The following is a 17270-nucleotide window of genomic DNA, read 5'->3' on the forward strand; positions in this document are numbered from 1 at the left end:
AGGCGGAGGATTAACCTACTGCACCACGGTGCCGGCCCCGGCCCTTCTTTATTTCTAACATAAGTCCACAAAGGAATCATTTGTGTGTATCAAAACCGGGGTGAAACCAATTCAAGAGCAGAACACACGTGGTAGCCAGATAAGATGTTAGTACAGGAACAGAAAAGACCCCTGATGGGAAGTAAGGCGGGAGACAACCCGACGTGAACCTCACAAATCTGGGTCTCCTAGGAGCCACTGTAGTCCAGCTGGGTCCCTTCCCCTTCCGAAGTGAGAATACTCAGACTGGTCCCTACGGAGATGGGCCACATTTTAACCTTTTAGCTAAGATTTAAAAACCAAAGGAGAGAGTTTAAAACAGTAAGGCCTAATGAAAGTCACGAACAGGAGAGAAATACAAATCTACAGCCCTCTCGCCTTGTGTCCCTCAAACACGTGCCTTCCTCAAGACAACTGGGAAAGCTGTGCCCTTGCTATGTCATGCTAAGTAAAATGGAAAACATGTTTTTAAAAACAATCGCAGTCCACTGTAGGAACTGAGTCATGTGTCCCAGAGTTCACTACAAACTTGGGAAAATACCACTCCTGAACTGGCAGGAAATTCCCCACTAGGAAGCCAAGCAGCTGTAAGTTAGTCTCCTTCCACCCGCACCCCGAATGGCGTGACTTCCCTGGCTCTTCACAGCTCTCAGTGCTACCAGCACCTGCCACTGTCACTGTAGCAAAGGCCTGAACTTGGGAAATGAAGACTGCAGCGACTCGGGACTTCATCTGGCCAGCGTTCCCAAAACCATAACTGCGTATTTGGAAGGGGCCAATGGCCTGGGTTCAGATCCCCACTCACAAAACCATTTCCTTTTTTTTTTTTTTTTTTTACAGGCAGAGTAGAAAGTGAGAGAGACAGAGAGGAAGGTCTTCCTTTTCTGTTGGTTCACCCCACAGTGGCCGCTGCGGCCAGCGCACCGTGCTGATCTGAAGCCAAGAGCCAGGTGCTTCTCCTGGTCTCCCGTGCGGGTGCAGGGCCCAAGCACTTGGGCCATCCTCCACTGAGCACTCCCGGGCCACAGCAGAGAGCTGGACTGCAAGAGAGGCAAACCAGGACAGGATCCGGTGCCCCGATCGGGACTAGAACCCGGTGTGCCAGCGCCGCAGGCGGAGGATTAGCCTATTGAGCCGCGGCGCTGGCCACAAAACCATCTTCTTCTTCTTCTTTCTTTTCTTTTTCTTTTTTTTTTTTTTTTTTTTTTTTTTTTTTTTTTTTTTGACAGGCAGTTAGACAGTGAGAGAGAGAGAGACAGAGAGAAAGGTCTTCCTTTGCCGTTGGTTCACCCCCCAAATGGCCGCCACGGCCAGCACACTGCACTGATCCGAAGCCAGGAGCCAGGTGCTTCCTCCTGGTCTCCCATGCAGATGCAGGGCCCAAGCACTTGGGCCATCCTCCACTGCCTTCCCGGGCCACAGCAGAGAGCTGGACTGGAAGAGGAGCAACTAGGACAGAATCCGGCACCCCAACCGGGATTAGAACCTAGGGTGCTGGCGCCGCAGGCGGAGGATTAGCTTAGTGAGCCACGGCGCTGGCCACAAAACCATTTTCTAACTCAGTGACTTCATCTGTAAAATGTGGAGAATAATGGTATCTATATTACCCAACTATCATTGAGAACTAAACTAATTATACTATAGACTACTCAGAACCAAGCCTGATATTTGGTATTCACTAGCTATTTATTTATTTATTTATTTAAGATGTATTTATTTATTTGCAAGGTAGAGTTACAGAGAGGCAGAGGCAGAGAGAGAGATAGAGATGTCTTCCACCTGCTGGTTCTAACCCCAAACGGCCACAACGGCCAAAGCTGGGTTGATCCAAAGTCAGGAGCTTCTTTTGGGTCTTCCATACGGTGCAGGGGCCCAAACACTTGGGCCATCTTCTGCTTCTTTCCCAGGCCATTAGCAGGGAGTGGGATCAAAAGTGGAGCAGCCGGGATTCAAACTGGCGCCCATATGTGACGCTGGTACTGCAGGCGGAAGTTTAACCCACTATGCCACAGTGCCGGCCCCTAGCCTTTTATTATTGTTGTTTCAGGCATACCCACAGATGGGAAGAGTTTCCTTTAAATTTCACTTTCAATCCTCAAAAAGTATTAACACAAAAACATGGGTTAGGAACAAGTCCAAGTTTGCATCTAGTTTCTATGCTTGGCAAAATTCACTGGAAAATCAGTCAACCCCTATTTACTGAGCTCCACCTTGAACAAGGTGCTATATCAGCTGGTATTAGAGCCCCTGCTACTGATCAAACCCGGGACCACTGGGGAGCTAGGTTCTAACTGGGGTGCAGAAGGAGGCTGGCGCCACGGCTCATTAGGCTAATCCTCTGCCTAGCAGCGCCGGCACACCGGGTTTTGGGGCGCCGGATTCTGTCCCGGTTGCCCCTCTTCCAGGCCAGCTCTCTGCTGTGGCCAGGGACTGCAGTGGAGGATGGCCCAGGTGCCTGGGCCCTGCACCCCATGGGAGACCAGGAAAAGCACCTGGCTCCTGGCTCCTGCCATCGGATCAGCGCGGTGCGCCGGCCGCAGCGCGCTGGCTGCGGCGGCCATTGGAGGGTGAACCAACGGCAAAGGAAGACCTTTCTCTCTGTCTCTCTCTCTCACTGTCCACTCTGCCTGTCAAAATAATAATAATAATAATAATAATAATAATAATAATAATAATAAAAAGAAGGAAATCCCAGCTCCCTGTGGCCAGTCAGCTCAGCATGGCAAATGCTGTGGGCCTTTCCTAACAGCAGGTCGACCGCGAGCATCTTAAGATGAACTAACGTCCCACCTCTGCTTCCAATCCAGTGTCCTGCCAATGTGCACCCTGGGAAGCAGCATGTGATTGCTCAGGTAGCTGGATCCTTGCCACCCACATGAGAGTTCCAGATGGAGCTCCTGGCTCCTGACTTCAGCCCAGCCATGGCTGTTGTAGGCATTTGGGGAGTTAATAGGCAGATGGAAGATATCTGTCCCCCTCTCTCTGTTGCTCTGCTTTTCAAAAAGCAAGCAAGCAAGCAAGAAAGAAAAATTAGCAGATGAAAAAAAACAAGTTGCAGCACTGACTAAATTGGCTAATTCTGTTGGAAATTCCACCAACCAGAAACACTCCCTTCTTTCCACTAAAGACCAAACCATGGAAAACTAACGACTGAGTGAAATTCTCCCAAATCATCCCAGGACATTCCCAACTTCAACCTCCCCCTGGACACTGTAGCTGACGGCTGAGAAGAGCACGGGGATGAGAACTGGGAGATCAGGCTTCAGGGTTTGTGACGCTGAGTTCGTTGCTGGACTCCCAGTGTCTCCTTTGCTTTATGTGTTCCATGAAGGTACCTTCAGGTGGAGGCTAAACATGCGCCTAGAAGGTGCTTAGCCCGGCACTCAAGACCGTCTGTGAACAAGGCCCATCATCCTTGCAGTCTGGTGCTTACACGCTGGAAAGAGAGTGGCTTTGGAGTGAGGCTGACTTCTTAGCTGTGACCAACTGAGTGGTACCTTCATGCCCTGAGCCCGAGACACGGAGATGAAGTGTATACCTGCCAGGGCTGCTCCTGGGGTGAAGACCCTAACACTGCCTGGCACTTGGAAGAGTTCTGTCCACACCAGGGTCCCACGGCCTCAGGGAACACTTAACAAGATGAATACTCTGCTCTTTCCCAGGGGACCTTGGCTGCTGGTGTTCTATCTTTCTCCACATGTGTGAATCCTCTGCACCCTTTAAAGCTCATTCCAAGTGTCACCTCACCCATGCAGCCCTCCCGAATTCCATTCAGTCAAAGCAAACTCTCCCTTTGAACACCCACAGCAGTCGTGGCACACACATTCTCCTTTGCCACCCCCGACACACACATCACTGTTAAGACATCTTGGCTTATCTCCTCTCTGCCAGAGTACCTATTTGATGGCAAGAACTGTGTCTGTCGTTCCCACCACCCCCTCAGTCTCCAGCACAGAAGAGGCCACAGTACCAACCAGAAACTTGTCAGGACTGTAGATTCTCAGGTCCACCTCACATCTGCTGAATCAAGAACTATAGGCCGGCGCCGTGGCTCACTAGGCTAATCCTCCGCCTTGCGGCGCCGGCACACCAGGTTCTAGTCCTGGTCGGGGCGCCGGATCCTGTCCTGGTTGCCCCTCTTCCAGGCCAGCTCTCTGCTGTGGCCAGGGAGTGCAGTGGAGGATGGCCCAAGTACTTGGGCCCTGCACCCCATGGGAGACCAGGAGAAGCACCTGACTCCTGCCATTGGATCAGCAGGGTGCGCTGGCCGCGGCGGCCATTGGAGGGTGAACCAACGGCAAAGGAAGACCTTTCTCTCTCTCTCTCTCTGTCTCGCTGTCTACTCTGCCTGTCAAAAAAAAAAAAAAAAAAAAAAAACACCACAAAACTATAAAACTATAAGAGCAGAGCCCAGAAATCTGTTTTTCTAGAAAATCCTTTTAATTTTTATTTCCAAGAAAAAGGATTTATTTGAAAGGCAGAATGACAGAGAAGGACAGACAGAGTTGAGAGAGAACTTCCACCTGCTGGTTCTCTCCCCAGAAGACTACAACAGCCAGGCCTGGGCCAGGCCCAAGAAGCCAGAACTCCACCTTGGTCTCTCCTGTAGGCAACCTTGGGCCATCTTCTGCTGCCTTAATTAGTAGGAAGTTGCATGATAAGCAGAGCAATCAGGACTGGAACCAGCACTCCAATATGGGATGCTGGTATCTCAAGTGGCAGCCTAATGTGCTGTGCCACAATGCCAAACACCCTCCAGGAAATTCTGATGTTCACTGAAGTTGAAGATCATGGGAATAAGGGTTTAATGAATAAATAAATGATCATGAATTAAAATACAAGCACCATAAAAATGTATGGAGACAATAACAATCACCAGGTCCTTATGGCCTCAACCACGGCACTAGGAAAACAGAACCTTAGTTCCTGTCTCACGCACACCAGAGATACGGGGGAAAGGCTGCTGGCCGAAGTTCAGGTCTGTGTGTGCACGAGTGGCCGGGTACAGTATGTGTATGTTAGTCTTCAGCGCACTGGAAAACTTGGCAGCTTAGAGGTGAAAGGGTTGGTAAAAACGGCATTTTCCCCTTGAAGTCTTGCCTGGAGGCAAGCACCGTCACAGAGGCACCCTCTGAGCAGAACCCTGCCCAGGACTTCCTGGCTGCAGTCTTTTCCTTCCAAAGCAAGGTGGGTGGGACACTGAAGAAAAGCCAGTAATTTTCACATTTCAGACAAAGTGAAGAGGCACAATTAGAGGGAAGAAGGCGTAAGGTAACAAAACGTGCTTTTTTTGTTTTGATGTGAACTTCGAGGGCTCATTCCAACACTGACCCTCACTCCTACACATCAGGGAGGAAAACCAGGAGTTCTGAGAGTGCCAGAATCTACACTGGGCATGGCTGCAGGGTGCACATGAGACTAATGTTTTGCTACAGGCTCTGCCCCTCCAGAACTTGGAAAGCATGTGCCAGACTGGAGAATGTGTCTTTTTCTCCTAGTCCAGACACTGCTCTCTGTCTGGCTTTATTCCCTTCACTCCCCTATCCACCCCCCACCCCTTTTTAAATTTATTTATTTAAATAAATCAATTTAAATAAAAGGAAGAGTTATAGTAAGAGAGATAGACACACAGAGAGAGATCTTCCACCCACTGGTTTGCTCCAGGTCTGAGCTAGGCCAGAGCCAGGAATTTCATCTGAGTCTCCAATGTGGGTGTAGGGGTACAAGGACTTGGGCCATCTTCTGCTGCCTTCCCAGGAGCATTAGCAGGGAGCTGGATCAGAAGTGGAGCAGCCAGGACTCGAACCAGTGCCCATATGGGATGCCAGCACTCCAGGTGGTGGCTTAATCTATTACGCCCCAATGCTGGTCCCTCCCCCACATCTTAACTGGAGAGATAATTAGCCAGTCATGCAGCTCTTCCCCTAACTTTAAGCCGCTGGGTGAAGCACCTGCTTCCTAGGCTACCTCTTTGCCATCTGGGTCTCTCTGTCCCTGCCACCCCACCCCTGATGACCCAATTCTGATGGCTACTGATCCTGCTCTGTGACAGCCCAGCAGGCTCTGTCAATCTGAGATGGTGCCATCAGCAGCTCTGTTCCTTTCTGGAACTGATGCAGCCTGGGCAGGACCCCAGAAAAACAAACTGCAGCTCTGTGGCCTCAGCTTCGACTTGAGTTGTAACAAGTGTGGGAGGGAACATTTGAACCCTCTGGTTGTCTGCATTTTAAAACATTTAAACACAGCCCATCTACCATCCACCTGCTCAGCACTTGGTGTTTTCAGTAACTTTCTCAGCCCCACCCCTTCTAAAATAGCAACGATTCTGTGCCCTCTGCCACTGCTCATCTACAAGGAGGCCCAGTGCCCTTCCCCTTCTGCATGGAGAGGGAAAAGTGAGGGTGGGGGAGAGGTCCCGCCCGGAGGACCCCCTCTTGCCGGCTACAAGCTCTGACTGCAGTTCAGAGAGACAATCCTCAGCCAAGGGTCTGATTTCCTTTCCTGACAGGACAACAGTCCTGGCTGCGTCCTAATCCTAGCTGTGGTGCGGGGAGTGGGGAGATGAGAAAGGTGGAAATATTTGGCAGGGGTGATGGGGGTGTTGCATAGGTGGGCAAGCCAGCCCCACCTCTGGTTCCCAATGGAGGCAATGACGGGGGCTGAGAATGATCTGGGGAAACAGTCTGCAGTGGTCACCTGGGGCCCCTCTGTCCAAAGGACACCCTCATCCTCCCACTGCTTGTCAAGCATCTGACACGGTTCCAGCTGAGCTCCCGGATCACAGGAGAAAGCCTGTTAGCTACAGCGACCCTGGTCACTCTCAGAGAGCCACTACAATGTCACTACCACTGCGCCACTCTGGGAGATGCAAGTGGTCCTGGTCTCAAGCAAGGCCAGCGGCAAGACGAGGACCGTCTCCTCATGGTACTGAGGGGACAGGAACAGGTTACATGCACTGGCGACGCCTCCAGATGCTTCAGTTTGGGAAATGAGGAAGAAACAAAACTCAAGACTTACTTTTCTCCAGGGACCGAGGCAAAGACTGTTGCTTTAAGAGTGGTCCTCAGAATCAGTACCACATGGTTCTCACAGGTTCTCACAGGCTCTCACAGGCACGCTGGCCTCTAGAGCTTGGCCGGCATGCAAGCGACACGACTGCAGTAACCTCTCCTCGTGAAGCCGCCAGACCTGTGCTGGGCTGGCCGGAGGAGGGATCTAGGTTGCTATCACCTGATTATCACGCGATGGAGAGGGCAGGAGGTGGCAACCAAGGCCTCTGAAGAGGCTCAGCCCATACCCCCAGGCTTCAGAGCGCACCAGAACTCTTCTTCACTCGGGGACCCTATAACACTGCCCTCAAGAAAATCAGGAACAGGCTGGCCAGTCCTTGGCTCCCTGCCAGGCACAGGCAATAACCTGGACCCTGGGATACCAAGAACCCCCTGGGCGAAGACTTACACCAGAGTTCATAGTAGTAGTTGCAGCACTGGGACTGTCCACAGCAGTGTCCTGTGTCACAGATGTAGCTCTGATTGTTGGTGCCCACACAGGCTTCCTTATCCTAAAAGTCAAAAAGCACAGCAGCAAATGAGACTGCAGCTCTGGACTTTGACTTTTCTTCTCCTCTCCCTCCACCTACCCACCCTCGAACAGTCTGTAGCACTGCTGATTCCATTAACATAAAAAAGTGAAAAAGAACAAGACAACAGCAGAATTTAGGAAAGAAATGTGGTTTATGAGAGTGGGGAGGGGGCTCGGCACACAGAGGCAGCCAGGGACGAGCCGAGCAGTCCTCATACAGGACAGGAAAGGGCTGCCTCAGTTCCATCACGGCACTGTGTTCTGGGGCTAGCTGGCAGGAAGGTGACAACTCTCCTGTAATTAGCAGTATGTTTTAAGTAACACCGGCTTTTCTGTGAAACTTCCCAGAATAATTAATGGGGCATGTACTCCAGGATTAGCATCTAGTCGGATCATTCCATTCTTCCTTTAAAACATTTGATCTCCAAGATTAGTTCACAGTGTAAATTAATCAGGATCCGCTACTAAAAATCCGCTACTAAAATTCCTCATTCTTCAGAAAAGGGACCATGTAAGCAGGTGGCCCAGCCTAATTTCAATTTCCTTTATCACTCTGCTTATCAAATGATAATCTCCTAAGAATCCTGACTGGATCCTAGATGTGTACTGTCCCTTATCGGGACAGCTACATAAATGGCACTGCTGAGTAACCACCTAGCAGTTGCCAAATTCTATTCGCAGCACTAATGGCCTGATGAAGGTGAACTTGCTTTTTCTATCTATATTTCACATTTGAAATACCCTACCAGGCAACCTTAACCTCAGCCTAACATGCCCTCTGGGCTGTTATGCATCTGATGAAACATAAGCCACCTGCTCTTTCAATATTTCTTTATTCTAAATTACTGACACAATCATACACCAGGTGCTGTCTTTATGCCAAGCATTGTGTTGGACACAAGGAATACAAAGATGAATAAGACATTGTCTCTATCTTCAGGAAACTCAGAGTTAAGAAGAAAACCCTGCTCGGCAGAGAAACTCAAACCACAGTATTGTATTTGCTACCACTCAGGCTGACCCTGCCCACAGTGCACATCCGGGCGGACGGCTGCCAGTGGAAACTTGAGTCACATGGTAGGTTCCTCTCTCTGGGCCTGGCTTTGCTAAACTGTCTGCTTGGCCAACGGTATAAACAAAGTACTGTCTACAGGGCTAGAGGCTGGGCAGCAAGAGGAAAGGCACCTGCAGAAAGGGCACAGCTGAAAGCTAGATCCCCTGCTGAGCCCAACTTTCCACCACGTGTCCTCAGGTGCTTCTTGGTCTTTCAAAGTCTCTCACCCTGGGACAGAGGAGTTTAGGAAACACAGAAAAAGGCATACATAAACTGTAATAAGGAAGGTTTCACAGTATTGCAAAAAGTGTTCTTCCTGTCTTAACCTTCCCACGCCCACCACAAGTAAAATGAGACACTGAGCGGTGGGTGGCTGTGCAGCCGCCGCCTCCTCTGATGGCACACAGGGAAAACAGATGCGTGCTTGCTGCTTTTGCTAGAATACAACCTTCTCTTATTTCAGAGTAAAACACTCCCTTCATATGGACATCAAAAACCTTCTCCCGAGTCTACCAGGCCCTGCAAATGCCGTTCTTCTGGCACCAGCTTGCAAGAGCATGGTTCAAAGTGTCCACATGGTTTCTAAAAGAGGCTGTACTGTCCACGTCCCGGCGCATGAAGACTCCAGTGACACCTCTGCTTCAGCAAAATGCACCACATGAGGCCCAGGCTCTGAGCACAGGGCAGCCAACTGGTCCTGAGTGAGGCCTGGGATGGAACGTGTTTCGAATCAAAACAAGGGGCATCCGCATCAGGGACCGGTGTCAGCTTTTCTCTCGACTCTTCTGTGCCCTGACGCAGCGGCCTGGCATAAACAGACCCCACCGTACAGAACAGAGAATGCCTCCACTTGCCAGGGAAGAACAATGGCAGCTGCATCATTTAATCTGCCTGTTTGAACCCCATATGCTAATGCCCTGTGCCCCTCCCTCTTTCCTACAAATACAGAGTCCTGAGGCGCCTGGCATGGTCTTGGTTACACTAACTGCCATTTTCTGCCTCGGGGAGAAGGAAAGAGTTGGCTCATGGGCCTTTAGTGCGGAAGAAGCAGAAAGCAATTTGGGGGATGGTGAAATGTGTGAGGTGAGCTCCTCCAGAGAGACCTGCTGGGACAAGAGGTAAATCCAGGAGTGGTGAGTTTAGCTGCAGCTCTGCTACTATCAAGGAATGGGACTTCGGACATGTTACTCAGTGGTCCTGAGGCTGCTTAAGACAATTTCTAGCATCCCCTTCAACTCCAAGGCAGTATTATCCTACCTACTCCTCCATCCCATCTCAGACACAGCAGCCTCAAGTCTTGGCAAGAGCTCATGAGTCTGTATGGCCTCTCACTCAAAAAACCAACAAAAACACTGTGATGCTGTGTAAACACTTCCTGGTGCTTTTCCACTGTTCTTTGTATAAGGAGTCAAATCGTGGATCACTCCGAGGACTTTCAAAGACCTCCAAATCACTTAAGTATCGTGAGTCCTGAGCTGAGTCACTGGGGGGCCTGCCATGTGGCACTGTGGATTAAGCCTCCGCCTGCAGCCCCAGCATCCCATTTGGATGCTGGTTCTAGTCCTGGCTACTCCTCTTCCGATTCAGCTCTCTGCTTATGGCCTGGGAAAGCAGTAGAAGATGGCCCAAGTGCTTGGGCCCCTGCACCCATGTGGGAGACCTGCAAGAAGCTCCTGGCTCCAGGCTCCAGGCTTTGGATCTGCCCAGCTCTGGCTGTTGTGCCCATTTAGGGAGTGAACCAGTGGATGGAAGACCTTTCTCTCTCACCCTTTCCGTCTGTAACTCTGCCTGTCAAATAAGAAAGTAAATATTTTTTTTTTTTAAAGAGTCAGCTAGATTTGGGTTCAAAGCCCAGCTCTTACACTAGGCTTATTAACTTTGTGTCCTAGGTAAATTCCCTAATTTTTCTGAGCTCCTACTATCAACATTATTTTGTGAACCAAAATTGGAGGGCACGAAAGATCATCCAAACAGCACTGGTGCCTTCATTTAGAACTATTTCAGAACAATAATGTTCAGTGTGTCTGACCCAGACCATGAAGGAGAACAGAAGAGGAAACCAGAGAACACAATGGAAAGGTCAAATAGGGAAAGTGCTTTGCATCCTTTATGATTACCCTATGCTTTAAAAAAATTTTTTTATTTATTTATTTGAGACACAGAGTTACAGAGAAGAAGAGACAGAAAGATCTTCCACTCATTGGTTCACTCCCCAAATGGCTGCAACGGCTGGAGCTGGGCCAATCTGATGCCAGAAGCCAGGAGCTTCCCACAGGTCTCCCACACAACACAGGTGCAGGGGCCCAAGCACTTGGGCCATCTTGTGTTGCTTTCCCAGGCCATAAGCAGAGAGCTGGATCCGAAGAGGAGCAGCTGGGACATGAACCAGGGGATGCTGGCACTGCAGATGCAGGCTTAGCTGACTATGCCACAGTGCCAGCCCAACCTATGCTTTTCTTCTAAGCATCTTCAGCCCATTGCACATATTATGTTGTTCAGGCAAAGTGCCAAACAGTGAATAGTAAATATCCCTTCCACTTCCCCTTTATTCAGAGTATGATAAGAGAACAAATCATGGTCTCCCTAAGGAGAAGAGCTAATTTCCCATCCCCTCTCATAGCCAGAATAGGCACCACGCTGCTAGAAAATGATGACCATAGGACCTCCATGTAGGCAAGGAGAGTCAAGGTGAAGAACAGCTCATGTGTGCCAAGCACTTGCTATGTCTCAGGCATCATCCCAAAGCTACCAGATGGCTGGGAAGTTGGTAACCAGAAGAGGGGTGGGGAGAACATTCCAGGTGGAGAAAATGGTACCAGTGAAGCTCTTTGGCTAGAAGGAAACAGTTGACTAGGTTGTGAGCTGGCAGGCCACCTCTTCACCACGCCCCTGTGTGACCTCACGCCCCTACCTGACACACCTGTGTACCCACCTGCCAATCAGGGTAATGAACCACTCCCCTTTGGAAGTGGATTAAAGGCTTGGGACAGGGTGGGCCCAGTCCTTTTTCCCTCGACCCACTTGCAGCCTTCGGGTGCGTGGCCTTTGGGCCACCCGCCCCATCTCTGGCCTACATGCTCCTCCACGTGGCTGGCTCCTGCTGCTCGGTATGAATCCAGATTTCCCTTTCTTTCAGAGGCCCCTCACTCTCCATGCATTTCTCTCATTGAATAAAAAGCTTAAAACTTTAAAAAAAAAAAAAAAGGAAACAGCTGAAGAAATAGGATGGGAGTTGAGTAAGCAGGGAGGGGAGGGTATGTATATGTGGTGAGGGTGGAACCAGACTGTGCAGGGAGTTGACAAGATCAGATTTACATTTAAATATACCTTCTTCCAGTCAATGTCTTCATTTGCACAAAATTCCATGACTTAAAAAAAAAAAATAGCCAGAGCTACAGAATTTGTTAAAAAGGAACTTTGGGGACAAGCATTTGGCCTGGCAGCTAAAGGCATTGGATACCTGTGTCCCATATCTAAGTGCCTGGGTTCAATACCTGGCCCTGCTCCTGATTCTAGCTTCCTACTAATCTTAATATCCTGAGAGGCAGCAGTGATGGCTCAAGTAATTGGGTTCCTGCTACCCACAAATGAGATTTGGATTAAGTTCCTAGCTTCAGGCTTCAACCTTCGGTAGAGGCTGTTGCAGGCATTTGGGGAATGACTACCTTGATAGTTTCTCTACCTCTCTTTCTCTCCCCCCCCCCCCCCATCTCAAATAAATTTAAAAAAAAAAAAAAAGGAATTTTGTGTGAATAATGAGCACCCTTAGTAGAGGCCTCTGGCCTTAAGGATGACTAGTGATGACTAGCATCCTTGGTTGTTACAGGCACACGCCTTCTGTCCTGGTGTGGCACACATGATCACCAAACAAAAAGCACAGGAATGGGGCCAATGCTGTGGTGTAGCGGATAAAGCTGCTGCCTGCAGTGCTAGCATCCTCTTAGGCGCCAGTCCTAGCTGCTCTACATCTGATCCAGCTCTCTGCTATGGCCTGGGAAAGCAATAGAAGATGGCCCAAGTGCTTGGGCCCTGCACCCCTGTGGGAGACCCAGAAGAAGCTCCTGGCTGCTGGCTTTGAATCGGCACAGCTAAGGCCATTACGGCTATCTGAGGAGTGAACCATCAGATAGAAGCGCTCTCTCTCGCTCGCTCTCTCTCTCTCTCTCTCTCTGCCTCTGCCTCTCTGTAACTCTGCCTTTCAAATAAATAAATAAATAAATAAATAAATAAATTCTTCAAATAAATAAATAAAGCACAGGCAACAAAGAAAACAAAAATTAAGACCAACATCGAACTGGAAAGAACATTTTTACAAGGAAAAAGGATGAACAGTATGCCTTTTGTACATATGCAAAAAATTATCTCTTTGGTGGTGGCATAAACTGTGAGACTAACAACATTTCCCTTAACAGTTTCCACATCTTGTAGTTGCTATTCTTAGCAGAGCCACTGTAAAGGTCAATTTAATCAGTGCATGAACTTTCTAAGTGCCAGCATAAAAAGAGACACTGGGCAGTAATGGTTCCCCAGGCATGGTTTTAATTTGTCAATTTATGGGGCTGGAAAACTATGCTAGCAACTGGCTAATGGCCCCTCATCTTCATGTCCTTAGGAAAACACTAGAGTTTTAAAGTTTAAGAGTGAAAAATAGGAAACCAAAGTCCTTCACAGGAAGCTGAAGCACAGGATGCCAACTACCTACTGTCTTGACGTGAATGAATATGGAGCACCACCACTGGCTTCCTCTGCAGGGAGAAGAACCAATACCTTATGGGAATGTTAGGCTCCTTAGATCTCTCCACACACACCTACTGACCCCCACCATGAGCCAGGCAACTGTCAGCATGGGACAGCTACAGCAATGAGCAAGAGGTTTCTGGGAGGAGGAGAGGAGTGTTTCTGCTTCTGGCAATACAGCTGGGTAGGTAACTTTAAAAAATCTTCCATAACATAAAAAAAAATCACTAGAATTATTGGCTATATAACAATATCCTCTTAATTACATAGTTGAGCTTGCAAGGAAAATGCCCATCAACCAAAAATGACAGGGAGAACTAGAAAACCACATTAGGGAATGAGCTCAGGCCTTCTCAGTTGCCCCATAAAGTGGGGTAGTTTGTCCATTCTGGGTCCATCTGAAACAGGATTGGAACCAAGTCTCAGTATAAAGTTGAGACCCTCAAAGGGAAATAACAGAGTAGAAAAAAAAAATTGTGGGGTTCAGTGTTGTGGCACAGCGGGTGCAAAGCCACCGCCGGCAACACTGTCATCCCATATGGGCACCAATTCCAGTCCTGGCTGCTCCACTTCTTATCCAGTTCCCTGCTAATGGCCTGGAAAAGCAGCAGAAGATGGTTCAAGCTCGCCTTGGGCCCCTGCCACCCACCGCACAGTGGATCCCAGGCATCCGCTGGTTTGAGTGTCAAGTCTCAGCTGCTCTACTTTCAATACAACTCCATGCTAATGCACCTGAGAAACCAACAGAAGATGGCTCAAGTGCTTGGGAGATCAGGTCCCTGGTTTCAGCATGACCCACCTCCAGCCATTAGGGCCTTCTGGGGAGTGAACCAGAGGATGGAAGTTCTCTGTCTCATCTCTCCCTCCCTGTAACTCTGCCTTTCAAATATATACATTTTAAAATCAAAACCAACAGGAAATTCAACAGATATCAGGATGAGAACTCCTAACATTTTTAATAATCATATATAAACTATAAGATATAAGCATATTTCAAATGATTAACATAAAAAATAAAGTAGGTGGAGCCAATGTGGAAGTGCAGCGGGTTAAGCTGCTGCCTGCAACACTGGCAACCCATTTGGTACCAGTTCAAGTCCCAGCTGCTCCACTTCTAATCCAGCTCCCTGCTAATGTGCCTGGGAAAGCAGTGGAGGATGGCCCAAGTCCTTGGGCTGCTGCACCTATGGGGGAGACCCAGATAGAGTTCTAGGCTCCTGACTTTGGCCTCACCCAGCCCCAATCGCTACAGCCATTTGGGAAGTGAACCAGCAGATGGAAGACATCTCCTTCTGCCTCTGTAACTCTTTCAAATAAATATAAAACTTAAGAAAAAAGAAATTAAAAACCTGAAAAAAGAATACTTCTAAAAAAGAGATAGTGACCAGGTAAATTTGGTAGAAAAGTAAAAATAAAAGTTGTAGAAAAGTAGTTACTGAGATTAAAAACTCAACAAATGGGTTACATAAGATTAATTCAAGTTATAGAGAAGGAATTAGTAAACTGATTGACAGATCTGAGGAAATTTTCCAGTAAAATGCTTCTATCAATTAAGAGAAAACATGGGGGCTGCTGTTTGTTGTAGTGGTTAAGATGCTGTTTGGGATGGTTGTACCCATCCTAGGAAGTACCTAGGTTGGAGTCCTGGCTCCACTTTTAATTTTGGCTTCTGGCTAATGGGCACCCTAGGAGGCAGTAGGTGATGGCTTGATACTTGGGATCCACTTTGGAGAGCTGGACTGAGTTCCAGGCTCCTGACTTTGGCCTGGTCTAGCCCCAGATACTGCAGGCATCTGGGGAGTGAACCAGCAGATGGAAGTTCTCTCTCTCTACCTTTTAAAGGAATAAAAAATAGTCAAAAATTTTTCAAAAACAGAGAAAAAAATAAAACAGGCATGGGAAATGAGAAAGAAGCCCTGAAGGAAAGAAGAGAATGGAAGATAGGCAATACTTAAAGAGGTAACTGAGGACTGGCGGTGTGGTACAGCAGGTTAAGCCGCTAGGTTGAGCTTCCCATATTGCAATGCTTCTTTGAATCCCAACTGCTTGTTTCTGATCCAGTTCCCTACTAATGTGCCTGGGAAGGCAACAGAAGATGGTCCAAGTACTTGAGACACTGCCATCCACGTGGGAGACCCAGATGGAGGTCCAAGGTCCTGACCTCTGCCTGAACCAGCAGTAGTCATTTTGGCCATTTAGGGAGTAAACCAGAAGTTGGAAGATCTCTTTCTTTCTGTCATTTTTCCTTTCAAATAAATAAATAAGTAAACAAACCTTTTTTTTTTTTAGAGGTAACTGAATGTATATGAAGATAATTAAAAATCAATCTTAATGAGAATGGGATGGGATAAGGAGTAGGAGACGGGATGGTTTGCAGGTGGGAGGGTGGTTATGGGGGGAAGAACCGCTATAATCCAAAAGTTGTACTTTCGAAATTTATATTTATTAAATAAAAGTTTTCTATAAAAAAAGAGGTTTAACTGAAAAATTTCCAGAACAGATTAAGTAAGAATAAAAAACTCATTCCTAGGTTCTTGGCAAAACAACAAAAAGATCTTACTTAATGTTCTAGTACGGAAGACTGACAATTAACAAATGAAATCAGAAATTAGATAGTAATAAGCACCACAAGAACAATAAAACCCCACAAGGGGCAAGGGGGAGACACAGGACTTCAGATGGGTGATCAGGAAAGGCCTCTCTGAGAAGACAGCATTGGAGCTGAGCCCCTCAGGGCAGATCTTTGGGAACCGCGCTCCAGACAGAGGGCACATCAGGTGCCTGCAAAGACACCGAGACAGGGACAAGCTTGGTGTGCTCCAGGAACCTCAAGAAGTGTGTGCAGCTGAGAACAGGGATTCGCATTAAAATAGAATCTGTAAATCCATTATCGGCTTGAGTTAACTTTTCCCTTAAGCTGTGGTGCAGATTTTAATAAAAAGATTTCTGTAATTCCCATATTTATTTTTCAACTTGGGCTTTTTTTTTTTTTTTTTTTTTTTTTGCTCCACCTATGTGATTGCTAATGCAGAGTAACCAAAAAATAAATAAACTTCTGGGGCTGGCATTCTGGTGCAATGGGTTAAGCTGCCATCTGTAATGCTGGCATCCCATCTGGGCTCTGGCTTGTCCCAGCTGCTCCACTTCTAATCCAGCACCCTGCTAATGTGCCTGGGAAAGCAGCAGAAGAAGGCCCAAGTGTCTGAGCCTCTGCCACCAATGTGGGAAACCTGGATGGAGTTCCAGGCTCCTAGCTTTGGCCTGGCTTGTCCTGGCTGTTTTGGCCGCTTGGGGAATGAAACTAGTGGATGAAAGATCTCTCTTTCTCTGTCTCTCCTCCTCTCTCTGTATCTCTGCCTTTTAAAAAGAAGATTTATTTATTTTATTTGGAAGGCAGAGTTACAGAGAAAGAAGGAATGAGAGAGAGAGAGAGAAGAAGAAGAAAGGGGGAGAGAGAGGAAGGGGGAGTAGAATCTTTCAATCACTGGTTTACTCTTCAAATAGCTACAACATCTGGAGCTGGGCCTAGCTGAAGCCAGGAACCAGAAGCTTCTTCTGGGACTCCCATGTGGATACAGGGGCCCAAGTACTTGGGCCATCCTCCATTGCTTTTCAGGTGCACTAGAAGGGAGCTGGGTTGGAAGTGGAGCAGCTGGGATTTGAACCAGCACCAAATGGGATGCCAGTGCCGCAGGTGGTGGCTTTACCCACTATGTCACAGCACTGCCCCCCCCAATAAATAAATCTTAAAAAATTAAATAAATAAACTTTACTTTTATTCTTGAACCAGGAATGGCACTAAACATTTATTAGGGAACAGTTGTTTTTGGTAATGCTCTGTAAGCAAAGGATAAGTCTT

At 48.0% G+C, this 17270-nt stretch overlaps 1 protein-coding gene across 2 annotated transcripts in view; it reads right to left on the reverse strand.

The window, feature by feature from the left end:
* The window catches only part of WBP1L (WW domain binding protein 1 like), a 71217-nt gene that overhangs the window by 7694 nt on the left and 46253 nt on the right, over nucleotides 1-17270 (reverse strand). For both annotated transcript variants that reach the window (XM_002718584.6, XM_051823544.3), the window contains exon 2: nucleotides 7498-7600. In XM_002718584.6, the coding sequence (XP_002718630.4) occupies nucleotides 7498-7600 (103 nt within the window). The remainder of the gene's footprint in view (nucleotides 1-7497; nucleotides 7601-17270) is intronic.

The sequence above is a fragment of the Oryctolagus cuniculus genome, chromosome 15 (genome assembly GCF_051225735.1).
Source record: "Oryctolagus cuniculus isolate XC-2025 breed Fujian yellow rabbit chromosome 15, ASM5122573v1, whole genome shotgun sequence".
NCBI classification, from domain to species: domain Eukaryota; kingdom Metazoa; phylum Chordata; class Mammalia; order Lagomorpha; family Leporidae; genus Oryctolagus; species Oryctolagus cuniculus.